Here is a 21471-nt window from a genome sequence, read left to right as displayed (position 1 = left end):
AGAAGATACGTTAAAACATTTTGCGATGGGAGTACTGTCGGATAAGACAAGTTTTCTGGGGATGAAGAAAATTTTGTCTGGCGAATTATGTATAAGAAAACTCACCTAAAATTAGTTTTATATTATGTTTTCTTTTTTTTAGTAAAAAGAAAATTTTAGCAATGGATAAAAGTGACGAAATTATACCTAGTTGCAAGTCAGAGCGCTATGGGAATGAAAAGTTGGGCATATTCGCGCTGACGAAAAGTTGGTCGATTTCGCGCAGATGAAAAGTTGGGCGAATTGACGCGGATAATTTACGAAGACAAAAAAGATATAGTTTAAAATTTCATTTTTTGTTAAAACAACCCGACCCATAATTTGTTTTTCTTGCATCTCGGTAAAAAATAAGTTTTAAAGAGCGAAAGTAACTCGTCTTTAACACCTGGCATTGAAGTGATGCGACGTTGTTTTAAGTCTTTCCACGACCAGTCTATGATGACGTATTTCAAACGTTTTGTATTGATGCCACCTAAACATCAAATCAAACACATAATCACATCAGTAAAAATTATTTTTGCCGTTTTTAATTAGTTACTTTATGTTAAAAATTTTGCGGAATTTTTCTCGGTTGATAAAACAAGATGAAATTCGCGAGAGTGTACGGTAAAATCATTTAATAATTTAATCCAAATTTCGAGTAATGTAGAGTAAACGCCCCTCATTAACGCCCCTTCTCATTGTCTTCTATGAAAGCCTATCCTAAAATAAGTTTTTTTTACTTTAAATTTAGCCAACAGCAAAATAGCGACATTGGGCTATTTCTAGACAGACTGTTCGATAATAATTTTTTATTTGCCCTACTAAATATTCACAATAAAAAAAGTTAATTTCTAAAAAACGCCCTCTCAAATAGTTGAAAATGTAATAATAGGAGTTTACCAAAGCATCGCGCGAAACTTAATTTTTACTTGTGATTGAGAAGATGCGAAAGAAAAAAGATATGCAGTAACTGACAAAACTTACCCTCTTCTATGAGTTTGGATATTCTGTTAGGTGTTCCAACACCAAGGTGAACAACATTAGTTTTTAATCGTTCCAACTGCTCATTAACCTGAAGAAAAATAAAATGGTTAACCACTTTTAATATTCTACAACAACAGTATCACTCTTACTCATACCTTCATATGTTTGGCGAATAATTTCATCGTTTTACATTTTTCGCCGCGAAAAGTTGAAGTAGCTCTAAACAACAATTTAATGCAATATGGTAGATTTTTTTGCGTGTAAGTATTCTACATTACCGGAGATTAATCTTAGAGATATTTAATGAAACTGAATGTGAATTTTCGCAAGCACTAATTTTCGTGAAGCTAACAAGTCCTATTATTTCGCGAGAACTAAATTTCGCGACAAAGAATCTGATGACATTTCTTAATTATTTTCAGAGGTGTCTTCAACGTCTCCTATATACGTTATATAGGAGACATTTTATAAAAACTGCTGAAGTTAAAAAAAGATGTATTAATGTAGTTCTAGGTAAATCAGAAGAAAAAATTGTAAATTTTATTTTCTAAAAAAACTAATTTTGCGGGAATTAATTTTTATGAAATTCGCAAAAAGCAACTTTTTAATTTTTTGAGGAACTAATTTTCGCGAAATTGACAAAAACTCGTGAAAATTAATTCCCTTAAGGTAGCAAGGGGGCACTGATTGCGTTGTCTAAATAGTTTATTCCCCATATTGGGACAGTCACACAAGCAAACAATCACATAACCAGACGTACCTTAACACATCCACTGCTCTGATAGCTGAAAGCGTAACTATTAAAAGTATTGGTGAACTATGCAAATCATCTTCTGTTAATTTCACACATTTGTCTGTCCAATCTGATATAACTAAAAATAATACATCAAGTTTCATTACAAAAATAATTGAACAACATCATATCGAAAAGTTATCGATATTTTATGACATCACTTTTTCACAATTTTTTGCGAGTTTGTCCTTGAACGCAAAAAAAAAAAAAATTCTGCGAATCAATGATTAGCAAAAATCAATTCATCAAAATATTACTGAATTGTATTCGCAAAAAAACTTCTTTCCATTTATTTTTCGTTCATTTCTTTTAAATTTTTAGGGGTGATATCAGCACAGATAATAAAATCAACGAAACCTGCATTGCAGTAATCGTTCTCCCATTTGCAAAAATAAATTCAATGAAGTTTACCGCGAACATCAAATTCATAAAAATAAATTCTTGAAAACTTGTCTTATTATAGAACTTTGAAAGCAAAAAAAAAAAATTCGGGAAAAAATTCGTACTTTACACAATATACAAGCTTAAAGAGTTTTCAAACCGAACGCAAGGATGACACAAGAACTCTTAAAACGTACCATTTGATAGATAAGCAGACATTTCTTTTGTGTCTCGTTCTGAGGTGCTGTCGTCCAAAAACCAATCATCTGAAATTTAAATACAACTGTGTCAAATTGTGGTAAAGCGCATGCGCTACTACTTATTAATGAACACATAATTAAGAAATACAATTACCGTTGCTGGGTTTTAGATCTTCTATTTCGAATGTTGTCAAGCTTTTGTTCAGTTCTGATTCAAAAAAATCCCACAGCAGGGTGACAGTAGGTGGTAAATTTTCGATCTAAAATATGATAAGAAAATATAACATTTTTTGTTATCAAACATCTTAACAAGAAAAAAATGTGAGAAATCCACCTCCTCCACTGCGCAAGAATTTTTCTTTTTCTTCTTCTTCTTTTTTTTCTTGCTCTCCACCGCAGGTGATTCGTGCTTATTTTCATTCGTTAGATCTTTCAGTTTTCTTTTCTTTACTTTTCGTTTATTACTTTTCTTGTCTTTCGAAATATAAAAAAAGAGAATAAGAAAAAACTGAACTTGTCATAAACAAATTCAGTTTTTTCTAGATTAGCAAAATGTCAAAAAAAAACTTACCACTCTCAGAATGAGTATTTTCATTCTCGTCTTTGGTTTCAATCTTCTCATCGCTGATGTCTTCTTTGACCCAAAAATTGTCATCCAAATCGTCCGCCATATTGCTTTTTCTGTATTTAGAGCTTAACACAAAATCAGTTTTGGTTGAACGTGTTTTAGATTTCAATTTCCTGACTTGAACAGATATTTCTAAAGTTATTTAAGTCTAAATATGTTACGTAAAATATACAAGTTTTGAGTAAAATACTTAGACTGAAGATTACATTAGAGCACTACTCATAAAAATTCTTATATAAATTTTACGCTTATTTGATACAAGTTACAAAAAAATTGTAGAGCAAAGTACTTCAGATAAAACATAAAAACACTTTGAAACAAAGCTGACATCCAACAATTTTGACAATATTTTTATTGACTATCCTTACTTTACTTTCCCTAAAAAAGACAACAAACGGTACAACGGCAACAGTGTACTGGCATTGAAATAAATATTCCGGTGCTTAAAATCTTCTGTTCCAAATTTTGGACAGTTTCACATGTTACTGATAATAGCAAGGGAAAACTTAACAGCCAATCAGAGTCTAGAGCTCGTCATTCCGCAGACTCCTCATCAAGCATATACTACTGTGATTATAATTCGAGATGAGAATGGAAAAAAAAACAACAGAATCTTACGTAGCAATAAATTTTGTATTCTTGTTTTAAACATACATTACGCAAAATATTAACAAGTTCGAATACTTTGAAAAAGCAGGAATAATAAAAAGTACTACAAAATCGAAGGGATTCAAACATTTAAAAAAAAGATCATAAAAGACAAAATCTTATTTAAACTACACGAAATTTTATGCATCATTATTTGATGGTAAGGTTGATGAATTGAACAACAATAAAATGCTGTATACAGATCTAGAGAAAAACGTCTAGCTACGAGATATGATTAGACAAAAACTTACTTCTTCATGTCAACAATAAATCTACTCGTGAATATAAAATCATATAAAATTTCAACATATTACAACCTTATAAAATATTGTAAAAGAAGCTGAAAATAGCTAGGATATAAAAAACACCAAAAAAAACATTTTGCATCAAAATTCTAAATAAACATTCTCAGGTTAAATTAGCTGAATAATTATAAACAAATTTCTGTAGAAAATATATCGCATACAATACGGTAGGCCATCCAATATGGTAGAGGAAGCAGTTGAATCGACAATTTAATTACCAAGCTCAACCAGCAAGCTAGATAAATCAAAACAAAGGCATGCTTAACACGTCTTGCATAAACGAGACTAACCTGTTGAAAGTGTCTTTAACTGGCTTTTCAGAGAAGCACACATTGTTGAGACTTCTCTCTTTCTTACCTTTTATTCATTTACAACTTGTTCAACTTAGAGGAGGTAAAGGTTTCGGCTTTTTATGAGCTTCTGATATTGATGGTTCAGTTTGCCTCCTGGAAAAGAATTCCAAAAGTACAATAAAAGAGAAGAAAGAGCATGTGCAAGACATTTATACGTCATTAAAATAAAGAGATGACAAAACATTTTCCAACACTCACCTCAGTGCATTTGATCTTTGTGGAGAAGTCTAAAACAGCGAGAATTAAAGAAACGTTAGGTTTCAGTAGGCATGATTTACCATAAAAAACATCAGTATGCACGTATGAGCGTGTCCTTCATGTTTCTGCATTTTTCAGCCCCTTTTTTTCCAGTCCCCGTAACTACACATTAAGGTCCCACTTTAAACTAGAAAACTTTCATACCAATAGTAGAAAATTTCTCAGTAAGTATTTTCCTGAGTTATCTGTATTCGCTTCGGTACTAAATAATCGGATATTTAGTTGATCTATTTATTGGAAGGAGTAAAAGAGCGAAAATATTTTTGGGGGGTGAGACTGCTGTACGAATATTTAAATGCATTAGTGGTTATAGGTCACGGGCAAAAAAAAATGCAACAAAAACATTATTCACCTTGGGTTCTCTTACAGATGATGAAGGAGGGCGTGGTACGGGTTTTCCTGGTAGCAATGTGCGAGGATTTCTAAATACAAAAATTAAGGTAGTTGGAAATTCTTTATATTATCGAATAAAGTATTATTGCCGGGGAAACATATTTACGTTGGAGACTGCGCGTCTTCAGATAGAGGAGTTCGAGGCTTGGAGAAATCGATATTTCCATAAGACGGTCGGCCAGAGGTAGTCATGTCCTGAAATAAATTTATTATTACAATGCGACCCGGCTATAACATTTGACATTATCTACTTTATAAAGTTTGCATAACAAATTAAGGGAAAATCACCTTTTTTGCCGCGATTCGTTTCCCTTCTGTATCAATAAAATGTTTGATTGCTTGATAAACAAAACGGTACTGCATCTGAAAATAGCATGATTTCCAAAGCTTAAAAACGTTTCTTAATGCAAATAAATAGAAAATGAAAAGTGAACATTAACAAAGTTTCTTAAGCACCTCGGTCTGCACCATTCCAGATCTTTGTGTACGCAAAAGTTGAGCTGTTTTCTTGATGTCAATCTCCGTGTTTAATCCTAAAGACATCACTCATATTATAATGAAATTTTGTGAAAAACAGGAAAACAGAAACAAAGTGCTTAATATTGGAAAACAAACAGTCATAAGTTCAAGTTATATAAAGCATTACATGAATTACCTTTTTCGTCAAGGAGATGCATCAATACGTCAATTACCATCACAGTACCTGTTCGACCGATACCAGCACTAAACAAAACCAAACCATAACACACTCCATTACCACACACGCACACGCACAGGCACACATCAACGCACTGTAAATGTCTTACCTGCAATGTACAACAATAGGTGCATTTCGTCCGCACGAGTCATGCTTTGTGTGAATCTCATTTAATAAACCAAGAATAGCGCCAGGGTCATCAGGTGCACCGTGATCCGGCCAATCAGTAAAGTGATACTGGTAAACCATCAGTGGAGCTTTTTTAGCCTGCACAATATATCGGACTTAAAAATGAGAAATACAGCAGACTACACAAAAAATAATAAGTTCAAATAAAAGTTGCAAAATGATCTTCAAAACAAGCCATAAATTAAAAAAAAGGTAAAGACAAAATAACACCAAAACACATACAAAAAAATAACAAACCTTATCAGAGTGATATATCCTTAGCTCGCGCATTGTGAATGTTTTGGTTTTATGTTCCAACATATTATCAACAACTATCTTATCATATTCTACTGATTGGCCTACAAAAGACAACATGGTATAAAAATTTGTCAACACTGATCGATGTAACAACTTCTTTAGCTACATAGAATGCAAGACAAATACAATACCTAAATTTGGCCAATATTTTGCACATTTACTTTTGCCAGCCTCTACTTCGTTCGTTAACATGACAATGATGGAAGAGTTATGCTGGTATATCATTTTCCAAAAATCGCCTATTGTAGACGGTAGACAACCCTGGGAAGCAATATACTTTACTTTCCAACTTTGTAACTCAACCTAATAATTTAAAACGTTGAAAAATCAAGACAATGGCAGATGCAAACAGAATAACAGATAAATATGAAGGGAGGATATAATTGAGATATCCTGGTAAAAAATTTCAGAAGGAAAAATAAAACAGATTTACTGTTGTTTCTCAAATTAATATGTCCAATTTTTTGGTTGAAAAGAAACATTTCACATCTGTGGTAAATTTGATGTGGCCTCCAGTTAGATCAGTTAAAAACTCGTGAAAAACAATGCTGACATAATGTGGGTATGAACTTGCGGTCTGTATAGTTTTAGCTTTACAATTGTCTTTTTTTTTACTAAAAGACTATTTTGATGTTTAATGTACACGATATAAAAAAAGTAGAACAAACTTGATGCATTGCAGAATGCAGAATTACCAAAAAAAACTGTTTTTTTAAAAAAAATGGACAAAATGTTTTTGTTCCACGCAAGTTACATGATAAGGGGAAAAACTCCACCAAAGATTTGTTTAGCTACATCTTCACATATTCAATCGTTGCAGGCAGTGCAATCAAACCAGATGGCTTTTTTGTGTAATCTAACAGTAGAAACAAAGACTGATGAAAATATTAAATCATAAAAAACACTTGCATCAATATAATTTGCATTTATATAATCTCTTCCAATATCTTTCGGATTGCCACCTTTTAACCTGACTCGGGAGTGATCATCTAAATAACAATATAATAAACTGCTCGAACAAGTAAATACTTGAAACAGAAAAATAGATATTAAAGAGTTGCATCAACAAAATGTCTATATTTAAGTGCTTGGATTTTTTCTTGATTTTTTGGGATCAATAGAAAAATTGTTGTTGTTTTCTTTCATACTGATGATAGCCTTTTAGTTTGTTTCAATGGCTATCTGCAGTTACAAAATGCAATACGCTGACAGATTAAAGAGCAACATATACAAGCCCTAATATTATCAAGAGCATAAGGATTCATACATGGCAAAATATTTTTATATCTATTTTTCCACTTATTTTCCTCTGTTTGACCATCACTGCAAGTATATACACCATCGTTGTGATCAAATCTTTGAAGTTGCTATGAAGAAAAAAAAAATCAAGCTCATTTTTTACCTGTGAATCGAAGGTAATTAAAAGTTCTAGATTTTATGAGGAAGCACAATAATAAGTAGAAATAACCTCAAACTCTTCGCGAAAACCAGTAGCACCTTTTGGATTTTCTTTCATCAGGACTTCCATACGTTCTTCAACAGATGATGCAATAAAACTTGTGCTTTGGAATGGCTTAAAAAAGAATAAAAATGTTCTTTTTGAGAATTAAAGCTAATATGAAAGGAGAACTTCCAATGCAAAAAAAGAACATGAAAAAGATGCGACAAGTATAACAAATTAGATTTATTTGAATTTATATAAGGTGCCAAAGTTGCAAAAGTTATACTCCACTTTAAGATTACGGATGATGTACACAAACTGTATATCAAAAAATTCCAATACCTCTCTCAGTTTTATAGGAGATTGATCTTTTATATCATGCAACTTTGGATTCTGCACATAGTATTCAACAAGTTCCCTTAAACTTAAAAAAGTAGGTCCAGACCCTATATCATATTTTGTTTCTCGGTGTCGTATTATAATCTGTTGAATACCATTATTGCATCGTACAGCTAACGCATACTGTCCGGGCTGACTTTGGCTCTCTCGAACAAGGTAACTACCTTGGCGACCTTTTGCCAATAACATTCTTTCAGCTTCTTTTGAGCTAATGGGACCATGGTACCACCTAAACAAAAAATTTTGTCATTAATCGCTTAAGCACTTATTTAATATTTCAAGAAACGGGGATGGGGGCCCTTGTCCAGGGGGGCCTTGTTCATGGGGGGGGGGGAGCTTATTTAAGGGGTCGCCTTATAATTTTCATGGGAAGCGCTTATCCACAGAAGACGCTTATTAAATATTTTTTTATTTGAGGGGGTTGCTTTATTTTGGGGAGAGGTTGCTTATTTTGGGGAGGGGCCTTAATGGAACATGCTCTTAATCCAGTCTTTAGACTGTACAGTATATAGTAGAATCTTAGGTCCTGTTTTAATGTATCATGTATTCATTAAAGCTTTTATAGGACTCATACCTTTCGGTTGTAGGGTCATTTGAACGAACTGGATACAAAAGTTCAATAAAGCCACCAGATCTTTCCTTAATAGATTTTGGTGTATCCATGTAATACTGAACCAAACCATGGAGTGTAGCAAATGGATCAGGACTACCTGCCAAGCAATAACAATCCCCATCATTTTGTATTTTAATATGAGTTACTTCGCCATTGTATCTAAATTTAAAATGGAATTCATCATTACATTAAAGCTTGTTGAAAAGAAACATTTAGCTGTATTTCACCTCTATGGTTGTAATTTATTTTTACACATTGCATCACAATAAATTTATACATTATAGACAAGATCGATTCAATATGTCAATCTCATGTAAACCTTTAGAAGATAATTTTTAAAAACTGATATCATTTTGTATTTGTGTAACTATGAAAAGTTGATAGACAATTTAATTTGACATAGGTAACTACCAAATATAGCTTGTTCACTTTAAAGGGATCCCAAGGTACTTTTACAAGCTGGACTCATCTGAAAGATTTGCATGAGAAATGCTAAATGATATATTTACTTTTTGTTAAAACTTCATGTAACTGCAGATATATCTTTTTAAATATTTTTTTTCTTGTCGCTCGACCGTCATGTTGATTATCTTCGACCCTCTGCTTCGTTAAAAAATTTCATTCTAGCTCCAGTCAACCTTCGCGCAGCAAAGTGAAACGGAAGCTCTCTAAGAACAATTATTGTTTTTTAAAAAAAATATAATAATTCTGCATTAAAGTTCTTTACGAACGATTATTTTTTTTAAAAAAATAGAAATAATTATGTTCTCACATGGCTGAGCAACCAAACGAAAAATAAAATGTGCATGATTTTTATTTGGACGGATGGATTTGGAGGACTTTTTATTTGAGACGCAAGTTGTGCATGATTTTTATTTCAAAGGACTTTTATTATCAGGTTGTGAAAGTTGCTGATCATTCAACATGTCACACATTTGTGTTTGGTTTTTATTTATTTTTATTTTATTTTCAAAAGGATATATTTTGGAAGGCAAATATAAGTAACAAAATATCAAGGTGTGACCCTAAGCCTATAAAAAGTTATAGAAAAAGTTAAAGGGGAAGGGAGAGGGGGCTGCATCACCCTTTCACCTCCAGCACAAATAGGATTAAAGGCGGTTGCAACCTTTGTAATTTAAGACGGCACTCGAATTTCCCGAGACAATAACTGACATATTTTCAAAACGTACCTTCGCGTCGGCAATTATTTGACGTGGTAAGATCGCACATAAAAGTCCCTAGGCCTTGTGCGATCAGACGTGTAAAAAATGGCCGAAGATATAACAACAGAAAAAAGTATTTGTTTTTCCACAGCATAGTTTAGTTGCCTCCTGCAGCAATGCAAAAAAACAAATTCTTAGCAAAAACACAGTTAGTTTTGCGTTTCAACTACATCATTAAAAACAGTTTGTCACCAATGTAGTTTGATTAAATGATTGCAGACTACGCTAAAATATATTTAATAAAATGTCGTTTTTTTCTGCGCTGAACTTTAATATTTACGCAATAAACTATTATTATTTTTTTTTTTTTTGCTTTTCTCCGGTAAAAATAATATTTAATAGCTCAAACATTTTTTTGTGTTTTGTTAAGTTTGAAAATTTAGAAGCTGTCATAGTATTCTAATAAGTGCAAATATAGCCACAGTAGTTATTTGTTGACGCTAAAAATGGTGAATTATGAGGATTTTGTTGGACATTAATGCATGATGTGTGCTTTTAAAAGGTCTAATCATTGAGGTGTAGAGCAGCGTTGATGTTAGACAGGATACCTGTCTCTCTTTTCTGCTTGTGCGCTTTGATGTCTCTCCTAATTTTGTAACCCTGCTTATTTTAGCGTGCTATCACAAAAGGGAAAAATGATGAGTTTAGTTTAATAGACTTCGTTGATGTTTGCGCTACATATTGGAAGAATATCATAAAAACGAACTTTAAATAGACAGTAAATTCTGCCTTTCTCTGTATTGTGGGATAAATTAAAGTAGTATTTCTTTTCTATTGATTTTTTAATATTTTTTGATAAAAAATATATCCATCTACTGAGGCAACTAAGGCAACCTCGTCCCCAAGGATTTTTGAGAACAAGGTTGGCAATACCAACTTGAGCATCATACCCCGCCTAGGTTGATAGGTTATAGATCAGAAATTTTTACAACCTGTTTATTGAAATAAATTCTTTTAAATTTGAAATATAAGAAATCATGCACACACCTGCTGCTAATATATTATTTTTTTGTTTTATTGCTTAGACGGCTAGAATATCATGTTGAATTATTTTAAAAAAACAACCACAAATCATTTGTACAGAGATTGATGTGGAAAGTGCGTTAAATTTTTTTTAACTTTGTTGTGACAGTATAATAATTGTTTTTGGCTATAAAAGTCATTAATAATAGTGAGTGAAAGACATTAATTTGTGAGCGCTAATGAAATACTACGTAATAAGGTCACAGGCCACTAAAAAGGACTAGAACTAGTCCGAAATTTTGAACGAACAAGAAGATCGAAGCGGCCATCTAGGCGGCAAGAAAAACAAATATTTAAAAAACGATATCTGGGGTTACATGAACTTTTAACAAAAAGTGAATATGTCATTGGGAATTCCTTATGAAAATCTTTCAGGTAAGTCCAACTTGTAAAAGTACCTTGGGATCCCTTTAAAATTAAACCGTAATATAATTCACGCATTTTATTTTATACCTTACGGAAATGGTAAAATCTCCAACTTTACTGGTACTAGGTCTCACTAGAAAACTCCCATCTACACCTGATTCTAACAAAATCTCTTCTGACTCTTTGCCATTAATGTTAGAATGAAACCATCTAAAAACAATTGTGAATGGTATAGTAACAAAATTATATATAATACAAGGGCTAAAAGGGATCAAAAATTAATGTTATTAATGTTGTGCCATGTCTGAAGATTTACCATCTGAGGCATAAGTTCTTTGGTGACTTTAAAAAAAAATAAACACATTTCAAAATTGCCCTTTACAAACACACTGACTCACTGCATGTTTATATTATATAGATATAAGGGCTAAAGGAGATCAAAAATAAAATTTGAAATGGGTAGCGAACTGCCTGTTTCTAAATATTTATATTTATTAGTAATGTCAGGCATGTATCCTGAATGCGAACTTAATAGCCCAAACAAACACAATATAATACACAAAGTAAGTTTGTTTTGTTGTGGTGATAACAAAAACGAGCTTGTTTTGAAAAATATTTAGCAGTGAACAAAGTTAAGAAAAAGGAAAGCATGGATATTGGATGCATACTGGTTTTGAACTCAACTGTCTCAGTACAACAAAAGAAAAGTTGGGCCTACAATTTACAGCCTACAATCTCTCATAATAGATATTAATGTAATAGTTGATTTATTGTAGTTGATTTACTGTAGTAGTTTAACAGCTTTATCTAGCTGCAGCGTTGTTACTTCACAAGTAAGCCCTAAGTTCAAGATTAAAGAACTTGTGCTTTTAAAAATAAGGTTTGGCTGACAATCATTAAATTGAGTCACAAATGAGATATTTGTATTATAAATCTCTAAAAAATTAGAAGAAAATATTGGCGCCATGTGAGCTATCTTTACTTTATACATAATTGAAACATTTTTAAAACTTACCTGCTAGACATCTTAACCCCTTTCTAAATTTGTTTAAAATCTAAAAACAAATAATAATTGCGTGCTATAAATTTAATTTCTGACTGCATAATAAAAAAACGAACTTAGTCAGATCACATTTGAACACTGTTATGACATTCATGGTACTCTAATTCTATCATAAATGAATTCATTTTATATTGCAAAATAGTACAATCTATAAAGCAGGAAATGTTACTGCTACTACTAATAGATTATAAAAAATCCAGTCCAGAAAATAGTGACCAAGGTTGTGATGCCATGAACATAATCAAGATCGTGCTCTGACTGATGAAGTGAGTGTTTTTGATATTCCCAGTCTTAAGTCTCGGATCTATCACTATTTCACTAGTTCCAAAACTTGTTTATATAATTATTTAAATAGGTAGCACAGCAACATTAGGGTTGTTCACAAACAAGAAAATTTGCCATTTTAAAAATCTATGCCATTTTAAAAATCTACGACATTTTAATCTATTGTTTCCTTATTAATAAACACATATAAGCCTTTTAATGAAAACTATACATGTTAGGGAATGTGCTCTCCTACACACATTCTTATCCTCTTTGTTAATTAAGTCCATCAAGTTTTCACAAAATATCCCAACGTTTTTAATGAATAAAAAGATACATGGGAATGTTTAAAACAGCCACAAGCCACTTTTTGGGAAAAATGGCAAGTATTGCACCAATTGTAATCAAAAAATTCTTAATATTGAAGGGTGGCAAATTGACTCAGAAAGTAAATTAAACATTCTCAGGGCTTTGAGAAAGAAAACTGTTGTAAGCTAGTTGTTGTAGAGAATACAATAAAATACAATAAAAGTGGAATGTAGGGATTAATGAGTAGTACAAGACTACAAGACAACACTGGTCTCTACTATTTCAATAAGGATATGAAAAACGTGTATACTGAAAAGTGTACACAACCCATAATTGCATACTTCTAGAGATAAATGATTTTAAAGATTGGAGATATTGCTGTCAGCATAAGTAAAAATCAAAATTACCAACACATACACCGTAATATTGGATTCAGCACTTGGCCTCTGTGCTTTTTTTGAAATTTTGACATTGGTGGTTGTTTCAGAACTGGGGCAGGCAGCATTCTTTGACTTGTGTAGCTAGAGCCCCTCTTAACACAGTGCTGAAATGTGGTTGTTAACTTTTTAAAAAAGTTTATTGACAGTGGCGTAAACCATTGTCCCGATTTAGGATCTTGATTTATCACAGCGTGATCCTGGAAAAATTCCATGTGATAGCAGCAACTCAGCAAACTGGGCTGACTTCTATTTTTGTGCATGATAAAATTATTTTAATTGGAGAAATCACGTTTTCTGTGTTATAACACATGTATTTTGCCATATAAACTTTTGATGAAAATAATACTTCAAACATTAAGAAGAATAAATATATAGCTATACAAAACTTATTGAAAGTACACACTTGTCATGTAACTAAAAAACTTTATTTGATAGCAGCGAACTGATTGGGGGTTGAAATGACGGGTTTTTAAAACTTTTCCGTGTACCGTGTACACTGGATGAGATGTCCTCACACAGAGCAAAGTAGATATACTTATAAAAACTTACATATGATTAGACAGTATAAATTATCGTATTTGCTTTCGACCCTCCCAGTATAAAGAAGGTAATGCCCATAAGGAACGAAGGTGGAGTTCTTCCATTTTAGGCCCGCAACACTAGTTTTGAGGAAAGAATGTCCGATATTTTTCAACTTTCCAGGTTTTGTTGTTGCAAATGAGATTAACTAGATTAGCTAGTCTATTTTTGACTATCACAAGATTAGAATTTATCTGCTCTGCCACTTTTAGATGAGAAGAGGCGCCCCCCCCGCCCATTTTACATGGCTAGCCTCATAAATATCGAGGGGTATACCATGTCTATTATTTCTAGGAGGGTCCATGGCTTAGATGGAGAGTCCTAGAGTATTTAATGCTCATTTTGAGCTACGCAGACCCAATTATTAGGGCCCGCGCTCTACTAGACAACTCCCGGCAACATCCAACGGACCACACAGTGTGCCATCTCCCCAATTTCCCTCACATGGCTTGGGGTAACCTGAGGTTATGGTAACATTCACTCGCCCATGTTAAATCACCGTCAAGGGGAATCAAGAGGAATAGAACCCCGGTCTCCCGCACAGAGCTGAGAGCTATAACCACTAATCTACGGCGCCACAAATAATAGACTATGGAATGTGACGAAGTCAGTTTTTTAGAATAAATCTTATCAGCTAAAAAAAGGTGGATTTATGTGCAAAATGAGCCAAAATGGTCCAAAAATATGATTTTTACGATATTTTTAAGAATTGGATCATTAGTTTATTCTGATTTTTTGCGCAAAGATAAGAGAACAATTGAACCTTGTGTTTTGAAGTCAGTTTTTAGAAAATCTTTTTTATGCCCATTAATGGCAAATTCGTTTGCAAAATGATTCAAAGCGGGTTTAAAAATATGGACTTTTACTGATGTTTCTGATGTTACCTGTAAAAATAAAACATTCTTTTTTAAAAAACAGACATGTCAAAAATATGCCTGTATTGACATCAAAAAATAATTTAAGAAAGATTGTATAAATTGTTAAAGGAAAAATTAATGAATTCAATTTACCTGCATGAAGAATGAGGAAAATGAGAGGATTGATCTTGCATACAATGTGGAGAAGAGCGCTGCATCAAAATGTTTTACAAAAAAAGTATTGCAGGTTTATTTATTTTCATATCTTGATTTTGAAACTATGAATCCATGACCTGAATACTTATTTCAAAAGGTAGAAAAAAATATCACAGTGTTCGGTAGAAATAAGCCTAGATTTAAAATCCTTCATTTCTGTCTTTATTTTTGGTGCAAATTTTTCAAGTGATTTAGTTGGTTTTGTCAGAATTTTGATTAACAGAAAATCTGCATCAGAATTTAACTGATGCTTTGTCTTGTAAGAAAGATGTGATTAATTTCCAATTGTTTGTTTAGTGTTCTTTAGGTTGTTAACTTAAAAAAATTAACATATAATTCAGAATAAAGAATTTCCTGTCACCAGCCCTCCGATACAGAATGGCTAGTAACTCCACATTAACTTATCAGGATGTTCTACATTTTTGGTTTGAAGAACCTAAGAACAATCAAGAGAGAATGAAGTTATGGTTCGGTGGTGGGCCTGAACAGGATTCTTTAATCAAAGATAAATTCGGAGACTTAGTAAGTTTTTTTAACCCATGTTTTTGCTACCCAGTAAGTGTCTGATTTTGCATTTCCCAAGAAATTGTAGACTTGATTTTTAAGTCATTGTACAATTTTATATTTCTTGTTCAGGTAAAGCAAGCACGTAATGGTGAATTATCGCATTGGGAGGATTTAAGTTGTGGAGGTCCCAAGTCTGGTTTAGCGTTTGTCCTATTAATCGATCAGTTCTGCAGAAACATTTATAGGGTAGGTAGCGTATTTAAGAAAAACATACTACAATGTGCATACAGTAATCCAGTAAAGAGGTTTTAGCAAATAAAGTTTCGGCGGAATAAACTTTGTGGAAGAAATTTACAGACAGATTTTTATATATTGGTCATAATTTCAAGATTTAAAAAATAACTCAGAAGCAATAAAAAAGTCAAAAAAATAGTAGCAAACAAAATAGTTAACAAACATCAATGATGAAGATGATAATGTTGTATGGCAAAACTAAAAGTCATAGATAAAAAAACACGACAAAACTAGAATGAAAACCTTTTAAAATAAAAACAATTCAGTTTAGAACAATGTACCTTTTTTAGAGTTTTATTAATTTTTATATATGAATAAAATACTATAAAACCAAAATGTAACTCTACATTTATAACTTTCTGTGTTTTTAGACTAGACCTTAATACATATATAATAAAACTAAATCTCACTTTTACACAAAGAAAATTATTTCAAATATTTTGGAGTTACAAACTTTTTTTGGCAAATAAACTTTCTTAAGCCAAATATTGTGGCACTGAACCCTTTTGAAGTAATTGTAATATAAATAGTGAACTTTTATGAGGAGTAAGTCAGATTTTAGTAACAAAGCTTAAAATTTACAAAAATAAACCCCTGTTTGGTAACATTTTGCTACTTCCTCAATAATGCTTAAATCCCAAGTGACCTAATTGTGGATTACACTAGGTTGATCTTGTAATCTGAGGTCTAATGATTGAACTTCTTTGTGGATTTTTCAGAATGGAAAAATTCACAGTAGTTTTGATAATATAGCCATTTAAATCAAGTAAAAAATTGTGGATAACATTTCACTGTGGAGAACTTGGTAGGACATTTTCAAACAATCAGGTTACAATTGAAATCTGTGAAAAAAATTAGTGATCTGATAGAGAAAATAATGAATTTCATTATGGTGGGTGAATTAATGTGGATAACAATGTTATTAGGTTATAAATTGTGGATAAACTTTATTTTTTATTGTAGCATACACATGGGAAGTGCAATAGAATAGTTTGTCATGAATTGTCCTTTATCTAATACCCCTAAACATTAAAAAAACAAAATTTTAGCTCATTAGGTGATATGATATGGATTACATTTAATTTCTTGACCTTAGTAAATATCATATTTTTATATTCGTAGTATATTCAAACAGCAGTGTTGTCTCAACTCCACATCCTTTTAAGTTAGGGGTACAGGGAAAAATAGCGAATAACCATTATTTAGAGAAAAGCAATGTGACATTTTGTGGATAACTTGATAGGGATCCAAATATGTCCTGATCTCTGCCAGATTTATTGCAGTAGATTCCTCAAGAAATGCCTACCACTTCATTAAGTATGGTTAAAAATGTTTTTGTCCCATTAGGTGAAAAATGTGCATTGTCAGTGAAAATATTATGTTTTTATCATTTTCTAAAAACAAGTTATTCTTCTTATTTAACCATTGTTAGATTTAGTAATAAAATGAGTGAAACAAAAGTGTTTCATTGTAAGCATTGTGGATCTAAATTTACAAATCGTCAGAATAGACATAAACAAAGTTGTCTCAACTCTACACCTGTGATTCCTATAAAAAACATTTTTACCGTAAGGATAGTTTAAATAGACATCGCAAGTCATACAAAGGGAGTGATATAGCTAGTAATGAGTGCAGTGAAAAGTTTCACCACCCCTACCTGTCTGAGAATCTAAAACACAATCAAAAATTTGTTTTCTTGTGCATAAATAAAATGATCTCAACTGTAGAACTAAATGAAGGGCAATCAAAAGTAATAGAAAGTGATAACTGCAGTTAGTTCCCAATATAAGTCTGCAGAACATTTCCATAAATATGAATATGATTGTGAAGATAAAAAAATTGATAAAAGTGATTACCTTGTTCCAGATACAATTGTAGTGTCTGACCTAGCATCAGCAGATACTGTCTTGTTCATTAGAATAATATCCAATGAGGAAACTGCAACGGATTCTGGTTTTACTGATGATTTCAACCTGGCGGCATATTCTCACAGGACATTATTTAGAGCTCCAATTTAAAACAAAAATGACAAAATTTACAAGGATTGTAAAAAAAACAGTTGCTTTTTATAAAGAGTCAGTGGTTTATCCTTGTGTGTGTGTCGAAAAGATAGGTGAAAAGCTGTTTATCAGCAATGAACTTATGGTTGAAATCATAATCATATTGAGAACATTGGCTTTGCGCTAATTTAGCTTTTTTATAACTTTCATAGCTATTTATCTTAATAGTCATTTGTTCAATTAAAATTTTATGACTAGAAATTTCGATTATTCTCAGGTGCATCATAAACAATTATTTTCTAAAAGTTTCTGATTTTAAAATCGATGCTAAAGTCTATACAATTGCCTAGTTTTTGCAATACCTTAAGCGTACAAGTTTCCTGTGAAGCATCCACAATTTTTCACTTAAATTACATTCCCAGTGTGTTCCTCTATTATTCTTTTTTTCAAAACGTTTTTTGTTAGTTATAGTTTCTTACAAAATTCATTTTGTTTTGTTTATGTTTAATCATTGTTAACCTTTGTTATATTTTTTGTTGTTGTTATATTTTAAATGATGTTGTCCGCTAAGTATAACTCAAAACAGAAATATTGTTTTTAAAAAAACAGTCAGGTTAATCCCAATATATATTTTAGTGTGGTTATACCCACTACATACTGCTATCCCCTGAAATTTAAATTTGATGGAAGCCCCTTTTTTAATATATTGTTATCCACAAAACGTCACTTCGATGCAAAATCATAAATTACCGTCCATATTTGTGTCGCTACAATATTAGCCTTTTTTAAGTTTCAGTTAACAGAACTGTTGTAATCCACAGATATGGTACTGTTAAAATAGGTACATAATACTTACGTTAAAAATTATTTCTAACTTTAACCCACAAAAACACCACTAAAATGCTCAAAATTTTATCACCTGACTATATCTATGGTAAGTATAACTACTCATTTTACTGAAAATAAGGCAAAACAATGAGTAGTGCGGGGTGGCAGTTTGAATGTCACACTATTTCTGACTATGTTCGTTTACACTTTTATTAATTTTAGGTACAACTATAACATGTTTTCTGAATTTTCAGGGGACAGGAGATATGTTCAGCCATGATCACAAAGCTTTAGCAGTTGCTTTAAAGGTATGTATGTACCACACATCCTTTTTTTACGTAAATTTTACAAGTTTATATAGGTGATATAAAAGGTACTGATTACTGCTCGACTACTAAAGACTACAGCTGTCTAAAGTTTTAATCTATGAGAATAAAGTCTGTATGGTTTGTTTACAAGAAAACACAAGAAAGGTCAGTATGTAAGTTATGACTTACATATAAGCATTCTAAATTATATTTTTCTAGATTATAAATGAAGGTTCATACAAACAGTTCACTCCGGCTGAAAGATTCTGTTTATATTTACCACTTGAACATCATGAAGATAAAGAAACACAGGTAACACCAGGGTAAATTTGCAACTGTTATGCCCCAACTGGGAATCTCAATGAGAATTGCCTAAAAGGAAAAAAATAGATATTCTAGGTCAGATGCCCAAATTCCTAACGTTACTTCGAGCTTATTCTAGTAACATCGATCAAAGATTTCAGTTTTATTATGGTGTTATTTTTCCAGTTTTATTATGGTGTTATTTTTTTCCTCTAAGTTACCTGCTACCAATTCAAGTTCTTATGTGCAAACAATTTTATTATTAACACATAAGGTGGACCAATAATGTATTTATTTTGTAGACAATATATTTCGAACGTAGTGTGGTTATGATACGTTTACGTATAGGATATTTGTGATATAGTGGTACTTTTTACAACGGTTTTAACTGTTTTTATCCTGTTTTTAGACCTGATGATAAAAATTTAATTTTCGAAATATATTGTCTACAAAATAAATACATTATTGGTCCACTTTATGTGTTATTGTTGAAATTGCCATAATGTTTTTACCGAATTTTCTTATTAACATATCTTTTATCGTTGCTTGCTTGAAAAATAAGATATAAAAGTTCATATGCAATGAATGAATTTTAGCTGACTTGGTCAGCTTTCGAGAAATGAATACAGCAGTTCGATAATAGGGAAAAATTAGAAAGTTGTTACAGAAAATAAATGCTGGATTGCGAGAGGCAACAAGTATTTTTAATTAGGAATGGTATGTCTAAGACACAAAATATAGGCTAGTTAACACCCTTAACATGTTCATTTAATCAGAGTTGAACACTTTTTAATTCTGTTGTTACCTATTGTGTTATTAAAAGCATTTTCTCCATAGGTGCGATGTTTAGAACTTTATACTGAGTTGGCGGAGGAAACTAAAGGAACTGAAGATGCAATGTTTGGTGAATCAGGAGTAAAATATAGTTTACAACACAAAGTAAGTGAGAAAGGGTTTATTTATTTTTGCATGAACACATTTAGATGGAACCTGTGGAATTATGTAACTCAGGAAAAACGAGTGCTCGGAATATTTCTTTATAACGTTTTTCCATGTATATATAAATATACAAGATGGTAAAGCACTGTAATCAGATATTTATTCCACGGTTGGATGTCTATTTTGTAGGGATTGATCGATCGGTTTGGGAGATATCCAAAACGAAATGCGCCATTAGGTCGTAACAATACTCCCGAAGAAGAAAAGTTTTTGAAGGAGGAAAAGTTCGATTTCTAGTCCTTATCCAACTTCAACAAGATTTTTTAAAGAAGTTGCGATTTACGTATTTTAACATATGCATCCATCTCCACACTTGTGGGTTATATATTTCATTCCATACCATATATTCGATTTTTTTTTTCTTTTTTGTTCATTATTTACACTATTTTATTACAAATTATTTATTATTAATATAATATAGCACCATAAACTGTGTTTTTCTTTTAAATGTCCATTCTTTGATGGTTTGCCATCACAAAGAGCAATTATAATCTCTGTACTTAAAGTGTCGTTATATTGAAGTAGAGCTGCTTCAGGTAGAACCAAATGAAAGCTAGATGTTCCTGAAACACAAAATTATTAGCAAATATAGAGAATTTTTCAGAATGCTTGAACTGAGAAACTTCCAAAATAGCCGTCGTCATTATAGCAGCTGATCGCCTATGTGCCGTATACAATTTCCATTTGGCGACAGGATTCAATTTATAAAACTGACCCTCTGTAGCGAAGGCGTCCAACAATAAAACAAATTTAGGCTTGTCTATGTTTCACTTAAGACGATATGAAATATTTTATTACCGCACTAAGACAAAGCAAGTCTGTTTTACATTTTTGAATGAAAGATATCATAATTCCAATATAACCAACTAATATATTGTCTTTTTGTCTTTGAAAATAAGTCTCTTGGCTCATTTTACGTTCGAATTCACTATACCCACTCTAATTTGGAAATAAACCTCTATGTAGCAGACAGGTTTTGTGGTCCCAATGGTGTTCGATATATAGAGACGTAATCGTATTGTATCTATATTATTTTACCCACCCGTATACGTCTGTCTGCCTGTCACGCAAAATGGTACCGCAAGTAGCGAAATGCACGTAATGCGGTATAAAAATAACAAGCGAACCAGTGAATTTTTTCACGGGCCTAATTATTAATTATTAATAAGTAGATATTGGCTTGGACTTTTTTTACGACTGGTCTACATCTGACCTAGAATTTAACATTTTGGATCACCTATATGCGTAAAATCAAAACGTTTCGACGCAGGGATTTTACTTTAAAAAACACG

General features: G+C 32.0%; 3 protein-coding genes across 4 annotated transcripts; 1 reads left to right on the top strand and 2 right to left on the bottom strand.

Annotated features, from left to right (window-relative positions):
• Positions 1-319: 319 nt before the first annotated feature.
• LOC130645670 (protein CMSS1-like) lies at positions 320-3085 on the bottom strand. The gene is made up of 8 exons (XM_057451728.1): positions 2951-3085; positions 2714-2853; positions 2534-2639; positions 2377-2445; positions 1766-1877; positions 1161-1224; positions 1006-1093; positions 320-511 (listed from the first exon to the last, which is right to left on the bottom strand). The coding sequence occupies exons 1-8, from the start codon at positions 3048-3050 to the stop codon at positions 339-341; spliced, it is 852 nt and encodes a 283-aa protein (XP_057307711.1). The 5' UTR covers positions 3051-3085; the 3' UTR covers positions 320-338.
• LOC130645669 (tyrosine-protein phosphatase corkscrew-like) lies at positions 2951-12290 on the bottom strand. Its single transcript, XM_057451727.1, has 18 exons — positions 12228-12290; positions 11300-11422; positions 8562-8759; positions 7931-8216; positions 7616-7720; positions 7415-7514; positions 7057-7136; positions 6279-6450; positions 6088-6188; positions 5771-5928; positions 5620-5687; positions 5421-5497; positions 5253-5327; positions 5071-5159; positions 4924-4993; positions 4512-4540; positions 4318-4406; positions 2951-4195 (listed from the first exon to the last, which is right to left on the bottom strand). The coding sequence occupies exons 1-17, from the start codon at positions 12236-12238 to the stop codon at positions 4340-4342; spliced, it is 1809 nt and encodes a 602-aa protein (XP_057307710.1). The 5' UTR covers positions 12239-12290; the 3' UTR covers positions 2951-4195; positions 4318-4339.
• Positions 12291-14816: 2526 nt separating this feature from the next.
• LOC130645671 (uncharacterized) lies at positions 14817-20609 on the top strand. 2 transcript variants are annotated; one of them, XM_057451730.1, is made up of 7 exons: positions 14817-14962; positions 15282-15462; positions 15577-15693; positions 18824-18877; positions 19097-19189; positions 20018-20119; positions 20309-20609. In XM_057451730.1, exons 1-7 carry the CDS (start codon positions 14889-14891, stop codon positions 20414-20416), a joined length of 729 nt encoding a protein of 242 aa, XP_057307713.1. In that variant the 5' UTR covers positions 14817-14888; the 3' UTR covers positions 20417-20609. The 2 variants fall into 2 exon arrangements, with proteins under 2 accessions (XP_057307713.1, XP_057307712.1); XM_057451729.1 differs by having other exon boundaries at positions 14847-14971.
• Positions 20610-21471: the final 862 nt, after the last annotated feature.

Source organism: Hydractinia symbiolongicarpus, chromosome 5 (genome assembly GCF_029227915.1).
Source record: "Hydractinia symbiolongicarpus strain clone_291-10 chromosome 5, HSymV2.1, whole genome shotgun sequence".
Classification (NCBI taxonomy): domain Eukaryota; kingdom Metazoa; phylum Cnidaria; class Hydrozoa; order Anthoathecata; family Hydractiniidae; genus Hydractinia; species Hydractinia symbiolongicarpus.
The sequence above is the reverse complement of the archived record's forward strand: the minus strand, read 5'-3'. Positions and strand labels throughout refer to the sequence as shown.